General features: G+C 43.2%; 1 protein-coding gene across 5 annotated transcripts in view; it reads right to left on the bottom strand.

Annotated features, from left to right (window-relative positions):
* Nucleotides 1-17,645, bottom strand: part of PLEKHG5 (pleckstrin homology and RhoGEF domain containing G5) — a 691,870-nt gene that overhangs the window by 33,952 nt on the left and 640,273 nt on the right. For all 5 annotated transcript variants that reach the window (XM_063943408.1, XM_063943407.1, XM_063943410.1 and 2 more), the window contains 6 exons: nt 16,136-16,306; nt 5,866-5,961; nt 4,219-4,269; nt 3,870-4,019; nt 3,000-3,110; nt 2,514-2,663 (listed from right to left, as the gene is read on the bottom strand). In XM_063943408.1, the coding sequence (XP_063799478.1) occupies nt 2,514-2,663; nt 3,000-3,110; nt 3,870-4,019; nt 4,219-4,269; nt 5,866-5,961; nt 16,136-16,306 (729 nt within the window). The remainder of the gene's footprint in view (nt 1-2,513; nt 2,664-2,999; nt 3,111-3,869; nt 4,020-4,218; nt 4,270-5,865; nt 5,962-16,135; nt 16,307-17,645) is intronic.

Genomic DNA, 17,645 nt, shown 5'->3' with positions numbered 1-17,645 from the left:
AGGCTGGTACTGTCTCACTCCACTTTATCTCTCTCCAGGGCTTAGTACATACACCCCGATGTGCACTATGTAAGTGTCAAAATAACCAGTGTACTTGGTAGACAGCATGGAACAACAGCGCATCCTGTATGCAAATTAGGGGACACAGTACTCTGCTCTCCACTGTGAAATGCGCTGGTATTATATAAGTGATGTATGACCTGAAACGCGTCATGTTAATGAAATGGAGATTTGAGCATGTTCCCAGCACAAACCAACTTGGTCAATTTTACAAATCATAGCAAGTTAATGATGCTCTTGCTTTCATAAGCCACATTTCACCAGAGTGCTGAAAGGAAGTTTCTGATTGGCTTCTGCGTGGTTTCCCCAGCCTCACCTGGCAGCTTTACTGCTGAGCATGTCAATTCTTGTTACAAAAGTGTTACAGCTAAATTGAAACCTACCTATGTGTATTAATATAATCTTATTAAATTATAAATTATCCTACACAATTACAAATGTGCAATTATTTGGCAGTGTTTATGCTATAGTACAATCATTTAAATAGGTCGGTGGCTATTGCAAACAATGTGAAAATGTGCAATAGCCCTGAGTGATCAATTAAGAATTTGTTTTAATCCAGTGTAAATTAAGCATTTAGAAAAGAAAAATTGTAGCAGGGATCAGTTTCTTGGGGTGCACTCCATTCCATTTACAAATAATTTAATAATTTCATAGATTCATTACTGAGTCCATATTCTCAAACGAAGATGACCAATATCCACGTGGAATATTCCTAATTTATGTTACACCTATGATATTATTATGGCCTAATTATTCGGCCATACTAAAGCGAAATATTTAAAAACAATATAGAAATAGAAAAACGTGAAGAAAAAAGAAACTTTATTAGACAGATTTCTGTCTTGTGTGAAAATAAAATATAATTAAAACCAATTCGTGTGCCGTCTATTATTTCTTGTATATTCAATATACTCTTATGATGAGTACAAATGTTTATAGCCCCAATAGTTTATATGTATATCCACTATAGGTAATAATGTATTGTTGTCCTTGCCATAGATTTCTATGTACAATATGTAACTGCACCTATACCCGAATAGTATTCCACATATTATGTGTGTTATAGTGTATATTAATCTCACGGATTAACCATAAAAATGGAGGAGTGAATATAAGATATAACGTTTCAATCACAGCCTTAATGCTTATGTCTATTAACTTTCTTGTGGTAATAACAATTTTTTTCAGTATAGTATTGCCTAGTGTGCAGGGAATAGCAACAAATATCTAATGACAGCCTTGGTATTTATAATGTGTCAATTCAGTCTTATCTGCAAAGAATGGCAACAAATGTTGCTATATGTATTTCAATTCAAGTTATTAGCACTCTGCCCTTATTTATGTGCTAGGGACATTGTGCAGGTATTACATATACCAGGCTTCTTGGCTGCGCATGATATTTATACCCCAGATGTTTTCAATCTATGTTCCTGTATATATAACTGCGTAGTACAGGTATATATGATTACACACTTGTAGCTGCTGCAGTGCTGTATAGGTGCAGTTACATATTGTACATAGAAATCTATGGCAAGGACAACAATACATTATTACCTATAGTGGATTTACATATAAACTATTGGGGCTATAAACATTTGTACTCATCATAAGAGTATATTGAATATACAAGAAATAATAGGCGGCACACGAATTGGTTTTAATTATATTTTATTTTCACACAAGACAGAAATCTGTCTAATAAAGTTTCTTTTTTCTTCACGTTTTTCTATTCTATATTGTTTTTAAATATTTCGCTTTAGTATGGCCGAATAATTAGGCCATAATAATATCATAGGTGGAACATAAGTTAGGAATATTCCACGTGGATATTGGTCATCTTCGTTTGAGAATATGTACTCAGTAATGAATCTATGAAATTATTAGTAAATGGGATGGAGTGCACCCCAAGAAACTGATCCCTGCTACAATTTTTCTTTTCTATATATTTTTGGATCAGTGGGTAGCACCGATATTCACATATATATGTGTTATGCACATTAAGAACTAAATATATAATTCCCAATATTAAAATCTATTGCTATTACAAACTCCAGGTGCGGGATTTTCTCTTGTAAATTAAGCATTGCAAGCAACAGTTGATTGGCAAGGGACAAATTTACAATAAACCACTGCACTGTGATAACCTGGACACTAGGGGCAGTATTTAACGTCAACCTCACTGCATCAACATATATACTGCATGCAGAGATCTGTGCTTACAACCAAAAGTGAATTGGGTTTATATTGTATAAATTTTGTATCTTTTCTTTCATAAAAAGACAGGTTGCAGTTAATTCCCATAGTCAGCGATATATAGATATATATATAGATATATATATATATATATAACATTTTCTCAGATGGAGCACTGATTGCATGCTGATGACACATGTGCCGACTCTTACAATCAGTTACTATGGACTCTGTAAGTTTAGGAGGGCATCACTTACCATAACGATGATTGACTCTCTGATTTGAGGGTCGTCCGTCTTCTTTAGGATTGACTTTAGCAGCAGAGGGTACTTAGTGAGGCGCTGATGTGGCTTCACTAACATGTCACTCAGCTTCAGGCGATTGCATTGCTTGTGTTTCTCAGCCCACTGGAGAGACAAAGATGAGCCAGTTACAGTAATACAATATAATATTATTGTTCCCTGCTAACAACATATTGCCGAGAAATGTGTTCAGTAAATGGAGCAGTGAACTACTGTAGAAAGAAAGTGTAATAAAGTCAGTATCCATATAAACACAAACAAAACTCAACTTTATGCGTTACAAGAGATCTATCAAGAGCTGCTAAGCAAAGCTTATCTAATAAAAATTCTGCAGTTTAAAAAACAAATACAACTAAATTAGATCCATCTCAATGTACTTTGCAAATCTCAGCGATAAACCAGAGCAGTGATCGTATTTGGTGGTACGAAATAAGCACTTACCGTTACGTACGCTCGAAACACGTCATTGTCACGATGCAGATTTCTCATATATTCCATACAGCCTTCTTCTTCCATACAATATCGGATATATGGCTTGAAAAGGGATTCAAACTGCAGAATAAAAGAGAAGAGAAAGATATGTGTCACTCACTATATATCTATCTATCCTGATGAAAGAAATAAAGTAAATGGTTCTGAAACGTTGTTAAGAAAAATGGGGACCCAAAGGCTTTATTTACAGTTGTCTATATAAATATATATTTAGAAATAAAACAATTTATAATAAATAAAATAATGTCATAGGTCAAATGTGCCGCTACTGTGAAAATATATATTCTGGTAAACTCGTAACAGCAAGTATTAAAAATGCATTCTATTGTTCAATATACTGGCCATATACTGCAAGACTATAGGTAATGAGTAGGCAGACAGGGGGATTACAAAAAAAGTTGTCTTTGATACTACTCCTGGGGGGGCGATTCCATCAAGGCCCGCGATCTACTGCGCACTTATGGTAGCCTGGGGTTGTGTATTTTTGGAGCACCTCTAAGGTTAAGTTTGCAGTTTTAGGGCAAAATTGGGTTGCAATGTGGGCGATTTGGTGTACTGCTCCCGGTGTTTATGCACCGTTGCAACAGCACATTACAGGCATTGCCCGCAACTGAGTCCACCCCATATTGGCAATTTGAATTTTGTTATTCTATTATTACCAGCTGTTGTTTGTTATTATGAGACTTTATAAATGCTTGATTTGAGTCTAGAACCCCTGTGGCTGCTACATTGAGTTACTTCTTGAGACGTCACTGACAATGCACCAAATGGTTCTTAGAAGGACATGGGCCATGTTGAACCTGTATAATTCTGAAGTACCATTTTGAAGCCTTTCTGAAAGTCCATGGGATTTAGCAAGCTTCTGCTTTTCCTAGTCTTCTCCAGGACTGGAACCATGATGCTGGCCCAGAGTGTCCGATGAAGCTGAATGATCTCCTGAACGTTGCTGAACAATTTCTCCGGCTCCACCTTTCACAACAAAGTTAAAGTATAAAGAAATTAACATTACAGAGCCTCAATAATGAAACATATGGATGTTGTTTTCCCTTTTTGCAAAAATCCAAATTCTTAAGAAATTATTATTATTATTTTTTTTTTTTGTGTGTGAATCTTATACTGATACATAAAATGTTCCACAGTCACATGAGTGATCAGTCCTAATGCTTACCTCACACAATAGTCCAGACTCCTGGAGATTCAGCAGGCAACACAGGAACAGCTGAAGATAAAAAAAAAAAGTTTGATTTGGGTGGCTGCCCATCTCACAGTGAGTAATATTGGCCCTCATTCCGAGTTGATCGCTCGCTGCCATTTTTCGCAGCATAGCAATCAGGCTAAAAACCGGCTGTTCTGCGCATGCGTATGGGCCGCAGGGCGCACGCGCCAAGTAAATTCACACAAAACTTAGCAATTTTACACAGGGGTGAGCAACGCTTTTCAGTCGCTCTGCTGATCTGTGTGTGATTGACAGGAAGTGGGTGTCTGGGCGGAAACTGACCGTTTTCCGGGAGTGTGCTAAAAAACGAAGGCGTGTCAGGCTAAAACGTAGGAGTGGCTGGGGAAACGGGGGAGTGGCTAGCCGAACGCAGGGCATGTTTGTGACGTCAAAGCAGGAACTAAACGGACTGAGCTGATCGCAATCTAGGAGTAGGTCCGGAGCTACTCAGAAACTGCAGGAAAAGATTTTCGAGCAGTTCTGCTAATCTTTCGTTCGCACTTCTGCTAAGCTAAGATACACTCCCAGAGGGCGGCGGCCTAGCGTGTGCACTGCTGCTAAAAGCAGCTAGCGAGCGAACAACTCGGAATGAGGGCCTTTGTGCTGATGAAGCGTCTTTCTTTGCTCAAACTCTTGGTGTAACCCAGGCACATATACTACTGTTGTCTCCTTGTGTAACCCAGGCACATATACTACTGTTCTCTCCTGGTGTAACCCGGGCACACATACTACTGTTGTCTCCTGGTGTAACCCAGGACAACATACTACTGTTCTCTCCTGGTGTAACCCAGGCACATGTACTACTGTTCTCTCCTGGTGTAACCCAGGCACATATACTACTGTTCTCTCCTGGTGTAACCCAGGCATATATACTACTGTTCTCTCCTGGTGTAACCCAGGCACATATACTACTGTTCTCTCCTGGTGTAACCCAGGCACATATACTACTGTTCTCTCCTGGTGTAACCCAGGCACATATACTACTGTTCTCTCTTGGTGTAACCCAGGCACAGATACTACTGTTCTCTCCTGGTGTAACCCAGGCACATATACTACTGTTCTCTCCTGGTGTAACCCAGGCACATATACTACTGTTCTCTCTTGGTGTAACCCAGGCACAGATACTACTGTTCTCTCCTGGTGTAACCCAGGCACACATACTACTGTTGTCTCCTGGTGTAACCCAGGCACATATACTACTGTTCTCTCCTGGTGCAACCCAGACACATATACTACTGTTGTCTCCTTGTGTAACTCAGGCACATATACTACTGTTGTGTCCTTGTGTAACCCAGACACATATACTGCTGTTCTCTCCTGGTGTAACCCAGGCACATATACTACTGTTCTCTCCTGGTGTTACCCGGGCACACATACTGCTATTGTCTCCTGGTGTTACCCGGGCACACATACTACTGTTGTCTCCTGGAGTAAACCTGGTGCATACACTACTGTTCTCTCCTGATGCAGTAGCTGAGCATACTGCACAAAAAGCCTCTCCCCCCCCCCCCCCCACCATTTTATATAAAACATGTCCCACTCCAAATCATCTCATGTGTGTGTGTGTGTGTAAAATTCAGCATATTTAGGAATACTCACATCTGTTATAACCTTCAGTTTCTTAATATATGTGGCTTCTGTGTGTATCAGCTCCCAAATGGCCTCCTGCTGGTGGCACTGTCGTCTTGTTAACGTCTGCAGGAACAAATATCAAGAATCATGTCAGAAAATCCAGCATTCTCCTGCAGTTACAGGGATGCTCTGGAACAGACCCCAGACTCCACCACCACTGACCTCTAGATACAGATCTAATGATTATCAGCAGCCATGGTTCCATCATCATTTACCTCTGGCTACGCATCAGCTCTTGTTCAGTGACCCTACCTTCAATGTCGTTAGGCAATACCTCTAACTACAGATATATTCTAGATCAGCAAACCCAGGCTCCATCAATATGCTCCATTTACCTCTACTTACAGACCTGCTCTCCAACACAACTGAGCAGTAACTTATAGCTATGGGTCTTGTCTAGATCAGCACTATCCCCCACTAAACTGCAAATGCAGATATATTCTAGATCAGCAAGCTCAGCCAGCCTGCGCCACCATCCAACAGTAACCTGTAGATATGGATCTGCTCTAGACCAGCAGAAAAACTCTCCACAACCTTTAACATGAAACTTTGGAACTGCTCTAAAGTCTCAAATTAAAAGAAGATATATATATATATATATATATATATATATAGATAGATATATATATATATTTATATAAAAAGAAAAAAGGAAGTACCCAACAGCGCTACGGTAGAGAAGAGCAGCACCTCTAGAAGAACCTCCTGTTAGTCAGGTTCACAAACAGCAACTAGAAAAAACAGATCTGAGGGCGCTATTGAAAATGTACCGTATAAAAACACATCATAATGTAAAAACAATACAGCATTTATTCATAAAAATACAGAAATACAGCATAAAACAGTCTCTGTATATTTTTTACATGAAGAAGTCTTCAAAAGTATTCTTTTTACTCATTCAGTTTCTTTTATCAGCAATTCCATATGTAACGGAACAATAGAGCAACCCAACGCGTTTCGTCCCTTAACGGGACTTCATCAGGCGTATTAGATCAGAATGCTCAAAAACTGAAGAAAAGTTGGTAGATACTTTATTTAGACCAAGTTATACAGACATAGTACCAAATGATAAGTGGTATGGTGAAATAATAAGATTTTACTTACCAGTAAATCTATTTCTCGTAGTCCGTTGAGGATGCTGGGACTCCGTAAGGACCATGGGGAATAGACGGGCTCCGCAGGAGATAGGGCACTTTAAGAAAGCTTTGGACTCTGGGTGTACACTGGCTCCTCCCTCTATGCCCCTCCTCCAGACCTCAGTTAGGGAAACTGTGCCCAGAGGAGATGGACAGTACGAGGAAGGATTTTTGTAAATCTAAGGGCGAGATCCATACCAGCCACACCAATCACACCGTATAACTTGTGATAAACTTACCCAGTTAACAGTATGAACAACAACATAGCCACGGTTCCACCGAAAAACTATAACATAACCCTTATGTAAGCAATAACTATATACCAGTCTTGCAGAAGAACTCCGCACTTGGGAAGGGCGCCCAGCATCCTCTATGGACTACGAGAAATAGATTTACCGGTAAGTAAAATCTTATTTTCTCTAACGTCCTTGAGGATGCTGGGACTCCGTAAGGACCATGGGGATTATACCAAAGCTCCCAAACGGGCGGGAGGAGTGCGGATGACTCTGCAGCACCGATTGAGCAAACAGGAGTTCCTCCTCAGCCAGGGTATCAAACTTATAGAACTTTGCAAAGGTGTTTGTCCCCGACCAAGTAGCTGCTCGGCACAACTGTAATGCCGAGACCCCTCGGGCAGCCGCCCAAGAAGAGCCCACTTTCCTAGTGGAGTGGGCCTTAACCGATTTCAGTAACGGCAATCCTGCCATAAAATGCGCCTGCTGAATCGTGTTACAGATCCAGCGAGCAATAGTCTGCTTTGAAGCAGGAGCGCCAACCTTGTTGGCCGCATACAGAACGAACAAAGCTTCAGTCTTCCTGATTCTAGCCGTTCTGGTCACATAAATCTTCAAAGCCCTGACTACATCCAGGGACTCGGAATCCTCCAAGTCCCGTGTAGCCACAGGCACGACAATAGGTTGGTTCACATGAAAAGATGAGACCACTTTTGGCAGAAAGTGAGGGCAAGTCCTCAACTCTGCCCTATCCACGTGAAAAACCAAGTATGGGCTTTTATGTGATAAAGCCGCCAATTCGGAAACACGTCTTGCCGAAGCTAACGCCAACAACATGACCACTTTCCACGTGAGGTATTTCAACTCCACAGTTTTGAGTGGTTCAAACCAAGGTGACTTGAGGAAACGTAACACCACGTTAAGATCCCAAGGCGCCACCGGAGGCACAAAAGGAGGCTGAATATGCAGCACTCCCTTCACAAAGGTCTGTACTTCAGGAATAGAGGCCAATTCTCTTTGAAAGAAAATGGATAAGGCCGAAATCTGGACCTTTATGGACCCTAATTTTAGGCCCAAAGTCACTCCTGTTTGAAGGAAGTGAAGTAGACGGCCCAAATGGAACTCCTCCGTAGGAGCAGCTCTGGCCTCACACCAAGAAACATATTTCCGCCATATACGGTGATAATGTTTTAACGTCACGTCTTTCCTAGCCTTGATCAGGGTAGGAATGACTTCCTCCGGAATCCCTTTTTCCGCTAGGATCCGGCGTTCAACCGCCATGCCGTCAAACGCAGCCGCGGTAAGTCTTGGAACAGACAGGGCCCCTGCCGCAGCAGGTCCTGCCTTAGAGGAAGAGGCCACGGATCCCCTGCGAGCAACTCTTGCAGCTCCGGATACCAAGTCCTCCGTGGCCAGTCCGGACTATGAGTATTGTTCTGACCCTGCTTCTTCGTATTATTCTCAACACCTTGGGTATGAGAGGAAGAGGAGAAAACACATAAACCGATCTGAACACCCAAGGTGTCACCAGAGCGTCTACCGCTATTTAACTAGCATTGACTAAACCAATCTATCCATAATTTCCTTATATTTAAGGTAATATTGGGCAAATATAAATCTAATAAATGGTAATAAAACATGAATTTATAAATAAATATAATTAATTACTTAAAAATGCATATATTACTCTGTGTCTCCTTCTTATTATGCCGTGAATGACTAATATTATTCTTAGTATGATCTATGCAAAACTGGATCTCATGTTACCCTCGCTCTTCTGTGCCATCGCATATCATCCGACACTGAATTTACAATATTTGTTTATTTATTTAGTATGAATTAAATTGTAAATCATTAAAACAAAAAAGCATAACATTCTTTTGTTTCCCTTCTATTGCTTTTTTCTTTTTTCTTTTTATTCCTCCTTTTCTTTTCCTTTTTTTCGTTTTCATATGGTAAATCGCATCTGCATACATTTATATGTATACTTAAACCTTAGTAAACGAATGCACTGATAGCTATCAATGTAAAATAATGGAGAGTTGACCTTCTTGTTTTTGTTTTAATCAGTTTTTATCAGCCGCACTTGGCTGCATGTTTATTAATGCTATATATAGGATGAACACAGTGGAGGTGGTATTCCTTTGAAAAAGTCACGTTAATCGTGACGAAACGCGTTAGGCTCCTCCCTTTCTACTCTGATTCACCGGCACTACAGCTCTAAGGAACTTTGCCTATAGCAGAGAGCTCATTTGTCTGCACGGTGGCTCCATTACGGTCTCTGTACGGCACCAGCCTGTATTGTCTGACGGCTGCAATTGGCCGCGGGACATCGCCAGCCTGCATCATCTGACGGCTGTGTCTGGCTGTGGGATAACGCCAGCCCGTATCATCTGACGGTAATATCTGGCTGTGGGACAGCGCCAGCCTGTATCATCTAAACGGCTACATTCGGCCGTGGGACAGCGCTTCAGTCCTTGTAATTCAGTGCCAGCAACGGCTCCGGCTAACGTTACACCTGTGCATCTTCTCCGCAATTAGTGGCCACAGCGTGTGCTCCTCTGATGTCTTGGAAGATGTGTGATTCCCTACATCTAGGGCAATAAAAGGATTTCCACCAGCCCAAGGGAATATACAGGCATCTGTCCTGCATCCGGGACTTACAGATTAAGGAGCAAGCTTGGATAATCACTCCCTCATTGAATTTCTCTCCCTAGCATCACACTGTGGGCTCTATATAGGACTTTACCGAGGACGCTCGGTAATACCAGCCCCTAGGAGAGGTAATATTGCATATTGCTCATTGTATATTTGACCGCTGGGCCCTCCTTTCTTCTCCTATTACTGGAGAAAAAGTTCTGCTGCTTTTATATATTTTAGTTACAATAAACTGTAGAGAGTAAAATTGTAACTATTTAGTTACATTATTGTTACAATTTCAAAGAGTATCAACCTTATACCCTGAATCAGGGGAATACTATACACAAGCTTTGATTGATACTGTGTGTTCATACAACGGTGTTTTAGAGTATAGATATTCATCTTTTTACATATGGTTAATTTTATTTGCTGTTGATGTATTTAACACTATAATAAACAATTTTATATAGAAGACTGTCAACTCTCCGTAATTTACACCCTTTTGCAACACCCTAAGCGCAGACGTTTTTCTTATAATATATTATCGTCTACCGCTACCGCCTGAGGGTCCCTTGACCTGGCGCAATACCGCTTTAGCTTTTTGTTGAGACGGGATGCCATCATGTCGATTTGAGGCAGTCCCCAACGATCTGTGCGAAGACTTCTTGATGAAGTCCCCACTCTCCCGGATCCAGGTCGTGCCTGCTGAGGAAGTCCGCCGCCCAGTTGTCAACCCCCGGGATGAACACCGCTCATAGCGCGCTTACATGGCCTTCCGCCCAGCGTAGAATCCTGGTCGCTTCTGCCATGGCCATTCTGCTCCTTGTTCCGCCTTGGCGGTTTATATGAGCCACTGCCGTGACATTGTCTGACTGAATCAGAACCAGTTTTCTCCGAAGCAATTCCTCCGCTTGACGCAGGGCGTTGTATATGGCCCTCAACTCCAGGACGTTGATGTGGAGACAAGACTCTAGGCTTGACCAGAGACCTTGGAAATTTCTTCCCAGTGTCACTGCTCCCCAGCCTCGGAGGCTTGCATCCGTGGTCACCAGGACCCAGTCCTGAATGCCGAACCTGCGACCTTCTAGTAGGTGAGCACTGTTCAGCCACCACAGGAGAGATACCCTGGTCCTGGGAGACAGGGTGATCCTTTGATGCATTTGTAAATGGGACCCGGACCACTTGTCCAAGAGGTCCCATTGAAAAGTCCTCGCACGGTACCTGCCGAAAGGGATGGCCTCGTAGGAAGTCACCATCTTCCCCAGGACCCGCGTGCAATGATGCACTGAAACCTTTTTTGGTTTTAATAGGTTCCTGACCATGGCTATGAGTTCCTGAACCTTTTCGATCGGAAGAAAAACCTTTTTCTGGTCTGTGTCTAGAATCAGCCCCAAAAAGGTCAGACGCGTTGTAGGGACTAGCTGGGACTTCGGTATATTGAGAATCCAGCCGTGTATCTGCAACGTCTTCATGGACAGAGACACGCTGTCCAGCAACCTCTCCCGAGATCTCGCCTTTATGAGGAGATCGTTCAAGTATGGGATAATTGTGACCCCCTGCCTGCGCAGGAGCACCATCATTTCCGCCATTACCTTGGTGAAAATTCTCGGGGCTGTGGAAAGCCCAAACGGCAACGTCTGAAATTGGTAGTGACAGTCCTGCACTGCAAATCTCAGGAACGCCTGATGCGGGGGGAATATCGGAACATGAAGGTAAGCATCCTTTATGTCCAGGGACACCATCCAATCCCCCCCCTCCAGGCTGGCGATGACCGCCCTGAGTGATTCCATTTTGAACTTGAACCTCTTCAAGTACAGGTTCAGAGATTTCAGGTTTAAAATGGGTCTGACCGAACCGTCCGGTTTCGGGACCACAAACAGGGTTAAGTAATATCCCTCTCCTTGCTGGAGATGAGGAACTGTGACAATCACCTGTTGAATATACAATTTTTGGATTGCTGCCAACACTAGCTCCCTCTCTGACGGGGAAGCCGGCAGAGCCGATTTGAAAAATCGGCGAGGAGGCAAGTCTTCGAATTCCAGCCTGTATCCCTGAGAAACAATCTCTAATGCCCAGGGATCCACCTGCGAGTGAACCCAGACGTGGCTGAAAAACCGAAGATGAGCCCCCACCAGATCTGCCCCACCTCGGAAAGCCCCAGCGTCATGCGGTGGACTTTGCAGATGCAGGGGAGGACTTCTGCTCTTGGGAACTAGCTGTGTGCAGCTTTTCCCCCCTTCCTTTCCCTCTGGCAACAAAGGATGATCCACGTACCTTCTTGTGTTTATTGGAACGAAGGACTGCATTTGATAATGAGGTGCCTTTTTTTTTAATGCTGCGGGGGGACATAAGGTAAGAAATTTGACTTACCAGCCGTAGCCGTAGAGACAATATCCGAGAGGCCGTCTCCAAACAACTCCACCCCTTTGTAAGGCAAGGACTCCATATGCCGCTTTGAATCGGCATCTCCTGTCCACCGTTGGGTCCACAAGAGCCGCCTAGCAGAAATAGACATAGCATTTATTCTGGAGCTTAATAAACAAATGTCTCTCTGAGCATCCCTCGTATACAAGGCAGCATCTCTGATATGCTCTATGGTCATTTGAATGGCGTCCCTACCTAAGGTGTCAATTTCCGTAGATAAGGAATCTGCCCATGCCACAACCGCACTACAAACCCAGGCCGACGCCATAGCCGGTCGAGCAATAGTACCGGAATGATTGTAAATGTGCTTTAAGGTAATTTCCTGCCTGCGATCAGCAGGTTCCTTGAGGGAAGCCGTATCCTGAGAAGGCAGTGCCCCCTTTTTGGACAAACGTGTCAGCGCCTTGTCAACTTTTGGCAAAGATTCCCAGCGTATCCTATCAGTTTGTGGAAAAGGATACGCCATGAGAATCCTTTTGGGAACTTGTGGTCTCCTATCCGGAGATTCCCAAGCCTTTTCGCACAAGTCACTTAATTCAAATGAGGATGGAAAAGTGACTTCAGGCTTTTTCCCTTTATACATGTGTACCCTCGTGTCAGGGACAGGGGGTTCCTCAGTAATATGCAAAACCTCTTTAATGGCAATAATCATGTACCGTATACCCTTAGCCACCTTCGGCTGTAATTTTGCATCTTCATAGTCGACACTAGAGTCAGTATCTGTGTCGGTATCTGTGTCATCGATCTGGGATATGGTGCGCTTCTGAGACCCCGAAGGACCTGGCGCCCCAGGGACAGGCATGGACTGGCTACCTGACTGATCCCTAGCTTCTGCCTTGTCTAATCTTTTATGCAATAGATTGACATTTGCATTCAAGACATTCAGCATATCCACCCATTCCGGTGTCGGCGTTGCCGACGGCGACCTGACATTCAAGCACTCCCCCTCCACATTAAGCGAGCCTTCCTCGTCAAACATGTCGACACACGCGTACTGACACACTTCACACACACACAGGGAACCCCTTTCCTGAAGACAGTATCCCTGTCAAGGCCCTTTGGAGAGACAGAGAGAGAGAGTATGCCAGCACACACCCCAGCGCAATAACCCTGGAGACCAACACAAAATGTTTTTCCCCAGCAGCGCTGTATAATATGTAAACCGCCAATTATGTGCCCCCCCCCCCCCCCTCTCTTTTAAGCACCCTTTCACCGTGTGTAAGCAGGGGAGAGTCCGGGGAGCTTCCTCTCAGCAGTGCTGTGGAGAGAAAATGGGGCTGGTGAGTGCTGGGGGAGAAGCCCCGCCCCCTCGGCGGCGGGCTTCTGTCCCGCTCAAACTTAGTAAAATATGGCGGGGGCTCTTTTATATACATGTACAGAGCCCACCTGTACATGTATATAGTCTTTTTGCCATGCAGAGGTTTATACTGCTGCCCAGGGCGCCCCCCACCCTGCGCCCTGCATCCTTACAGTGACCAGAGTATGTGAGGTGTATGGGAGCAATGACGCACAGCTGCAGTGCTGTGCGTTACCTCAGTGAAGCTGAAGGCTTCTGCCGCCTGACGACTTCTGTCTTCTGTACTTCTAGCTCTGTGAGGAAAACGGCGGCGCGGCTCCGGGGGTGGACGCCCAGTAAGAACCTGCGTTCACCCCCTCCGGAGCTAATGGTGTCCAGTAGCCGAGGAAGCAGAGCCTATCTTTGACAAGAAGGTCTGCTCCTCTCTCCTCAGTCCCTCGATGCAGGGAGCCTGTTGCCAGCAGTGCTCCCTGTGAAAAAGTAGTAAAAGGTAGAAAAAAAAATCCAAACAAAAATGCTTCTAGGCAGAGAACTCTGGAGAGCTCTCTGCAGTGCACCCATCTTGCTCTGGGCACAGTGTAAAACTGAGGACTGGAGGAGGGGCATAGAGGGAGGAGCCAGTGCACACCCAGAGTCCAAAGCTTTCTTAAAGTGCCCTATCTCCTGCGGAGCCCGTCTATTCCCCATGGTCCTTACGGAGTCCCAGCATCCTCAAGGACGTTAGAGAAATAAAATGAAGCAGCTCTGTAATATATGGGAGTCCTCAACTACAGTATGACGTGTTCCCGCCAAAGCGGTTAAAAATAAAAAGTTTTATCCCCAGTATTAATGGTAAATATTATCTCCAACTGAACCTTTGGATACAGCAAAAGGCCTTCTGAGCCTTCTTAGAATGGTGAAAATAAAGTACAATTCAGATCATGTGCACCTCTCAAAGTTCAGCAGACAACTATATATATAAGCAATCAAATCCAGTGATTTATCTAGAACAGTGGTGAGCAAAGTTAGTGGTGGGTGCGGTTAGTGTAACTTGCCTTAATTTTAATTCTAGCTTCAGTAAAATGACCATACACAAGGTAAATGGGATGCAGAAATTAAAATGTCAAAAACCTGGGTTGATTGTGAAAAGGTAAGAGATACAAATGGAAATAAAAAAACATGTTTAATGAACTTTATGATATACTGGGGTCTACGTACTAAGCCTTGGACAGAGATAAAGTAGACATAGGGGTGTATTCAATAGGTGTCGGATCCTTTCCGACGGAAAGGATCAGACATCTGGTATTCCATGAAGAGTTGTCCGCTCACGACAATGCCAATCCGACTGTTTTTAAAGCCGGATTTGGCTGTGGAATCCGACAAAACATGTGGATATGCAGCTAATCCGCCTATCCACGTGTTTTTCGACTTGTCGGAAACCCCTTCCGACCTAAAAAAGTCGGAAACTGCCGTCTTTCCGACAAGACGGCAGTTTCCGACTTCAATTGAATACCCCCCCCTTCCCCATATTACCAACCAACCAACTCCTAACTGTCATTTTTCAAACCCAGCCTGTAACATGGCAGTAAGGAGCTGGTACCTTGGCTCAATTTACTAAGCTTTGGAGAGAGATAAAGTGGACGGAAATAAAGTACCAGCCAATCAGCTCCTAACTGTTATTTTTTAAAACACAGCCTGTAACATGGCAGTTAGGTGCTGACTGGCTGGTACTTTATCTCCATCCACTTTATCTCTCCAAAAGGTTTAGTAAATAGACCCCTTTATCTCTCTTCCTCTTCACTTTATCACTCTCCAAGTTTAGTACATACAGTAGACCCCATTATTTGAGCACTGTGATTGGATGCAGCCATGGCCATAAGCTTTGCTTACAACATAAATGACTTCAAAGTATGTACCCTTTCTGATCTGCAGTTTTGTAGTGTGAACCACTATTCATCAGATACAGCCTATACATGCCAGTTATGTTACTAAGGGGTACATTTACTAAGCAGTGATAAGAGCGGATAAGTGAGCCAGTGGAGAAGTTGCCCATGGCAACCAATCAGCACTGAAGTAACATCTATAATTTGCATACTGTAAAATGATACAGAGCTGCTGATTGGTTGATGGGGAAATTTCTACACTGGCTCACTTCTCCGCTCTTATCACTGCTTAGTAAATGTTCCCCTAAGTGCTAGTGAACCATCTAACAAAATAACCACCTCCATGCAGCTGACCGATACCCTTTAATAATTTTATGGGTCTATTTACTAAGCCTTGGAGAGAGATAAAGTGAATTGAGATAAATCACCAGCCAATCAGCTCCTAATTGCCATGTTACAGTGCGTTTGAAAAATAACAGGAGCTGGTTGGCTGGTACTTCATCTCCATCCACTTTATCTCTCTCCAAGGCTTAGTACACAGACCCCTTAATCTTCATTTAAAAAAAAAAAAAATGACACACTATGATTATATACCAGATGGATGCTATACATATTAGTATTGGGATATTTATTTATTTATTTTACCTCCGGAACCTCAATGATTTCCTGCCAGCTATCTTCAAGGCTGAGATTTGTATCATCTTCCTCCTCTTCCCATGAATCCTGATCAAAACACATCTGCTGGGGCAGCTTAGGAAGGCCGAACATGCTGTAGGAGTGCAGTTTGCTTTCCAACTGCTCCATTTTATCTATTTCCTAAAACAAGAAAATATAGATAAATAGAAGTACCAAGGAAGAGAAGCCAAGTAGAAATTGCACCTGCAGATTTACTAACAGTAGTGAGAAAGGTGCGCCTCTGTCTGCCAAAGCTGGAATCTGTCTCCGTAGCCCACAGCTCATACTGGAGTTCAAATCTCGGCTTGCAGAAAAAGGCGGCTCTGTGGGACTAGCGGCTGGAAGTGGACTAATAGATGCCGTAGATGTAGAAGCAGGCTGCTGCTAATGTATGCAAATGAGGAGCCTCAATGCTAATGCAACTGGCGGGGGAGCAGGGCCACTTTGTGACCGAGCAGATTCCCTTCTTTGTTAGGCCGTTACTGCGGCTCGTGCTGGGACACTTGGCAAGGCCTGTGGGGCTACCTAAATAAAAGGAACAGCTGGGACGAAGCGGGCGAGGGTCGAATCGCTGAATGAGCCTTAGACAATTGGAGCTATCCAGACATCTCAAAAATATTGAAAGGGTGACATGACACTAAAAGCTGCAGCTATTCAAACAGCATAGCAATACCAAATAATATCTAAAAAGTCCAAAAGCAGAATAATGTTAAATCAGTAATCCCTGCAGCTTTACTCTGTCCTGGGGTGGACGTTATTTGTTTAACAGATAAATAACATGAATACTATGTAACCAAGTTGTTATGCGGTTACTTCAAATTGTTTCTAAAGCCACAGACTACAAGTTAAAGGGGGAAAAAAAATCTAATTTCTTGGGTTCTCAACCTATATATTGTCTTTAATTGTATTACTTCAAATGACACCAAGACTCATTATGCTAATAAAAGGTATACTACATTCACAAACTTATTGTGTGGCTGCGAAAACAAACCATTTGGCATACTCTACTAGAACAAAGTCTCAGAGCTCCCAACATGTGAGAACGTAATTGAATAAAATAACAGACATTAGCAGATCAAAGGCACTGGTGAGCGGGAGGTGAGAACTGGGCGACAGGTACAGGTTTGGCGAGTGGATTGCCCAGTTCACAGCTTGGTGCACATCCAGCACATTAGTATCATTAACTTGTATTGATATAGCTGCAAACGCTGCCATTGTGGGTTGTCTGACTGAGGACAAGACCTGAATGTACAAGCATACCATTAGTAATTACATTTTCAAATAAATGAAGAGGTCAAGGCCCCCATTATGTCAGACTGCAAGCCTTGACTAAATGACATCTATTCACCTCTTCTGAACAATAATAGGAATGCCTATATTTACAGAGGGGCCGCCAGCTAGCATACAATACCCATATAGCATAATGCTGAAAGCACAAAGTTATGTGTATTTCATATATGTACACGTATCTGCACCATTG

The sequence above is a fragment of the Pseudophryne corroboree genome, chromosome 10, assembly GCF_028390025.1.
Source record: "Pseudophryne corroboree isolate aPseCor3 chromosome 10, aPseCor3.hap2, whole genome shotgun sequence".
Lineage (NCBI taxonomy): Eukaryota > Metazoa > Chordata > Amphibia > Anura > Myobatrachidae > Pseudophryne > Pseudophryne corroboree.
The sequence above is the reverse complement of the archived record's forward strand: the minus strand, read 5'-3'. Positions and strand labels throughout refer to the sequence as shown.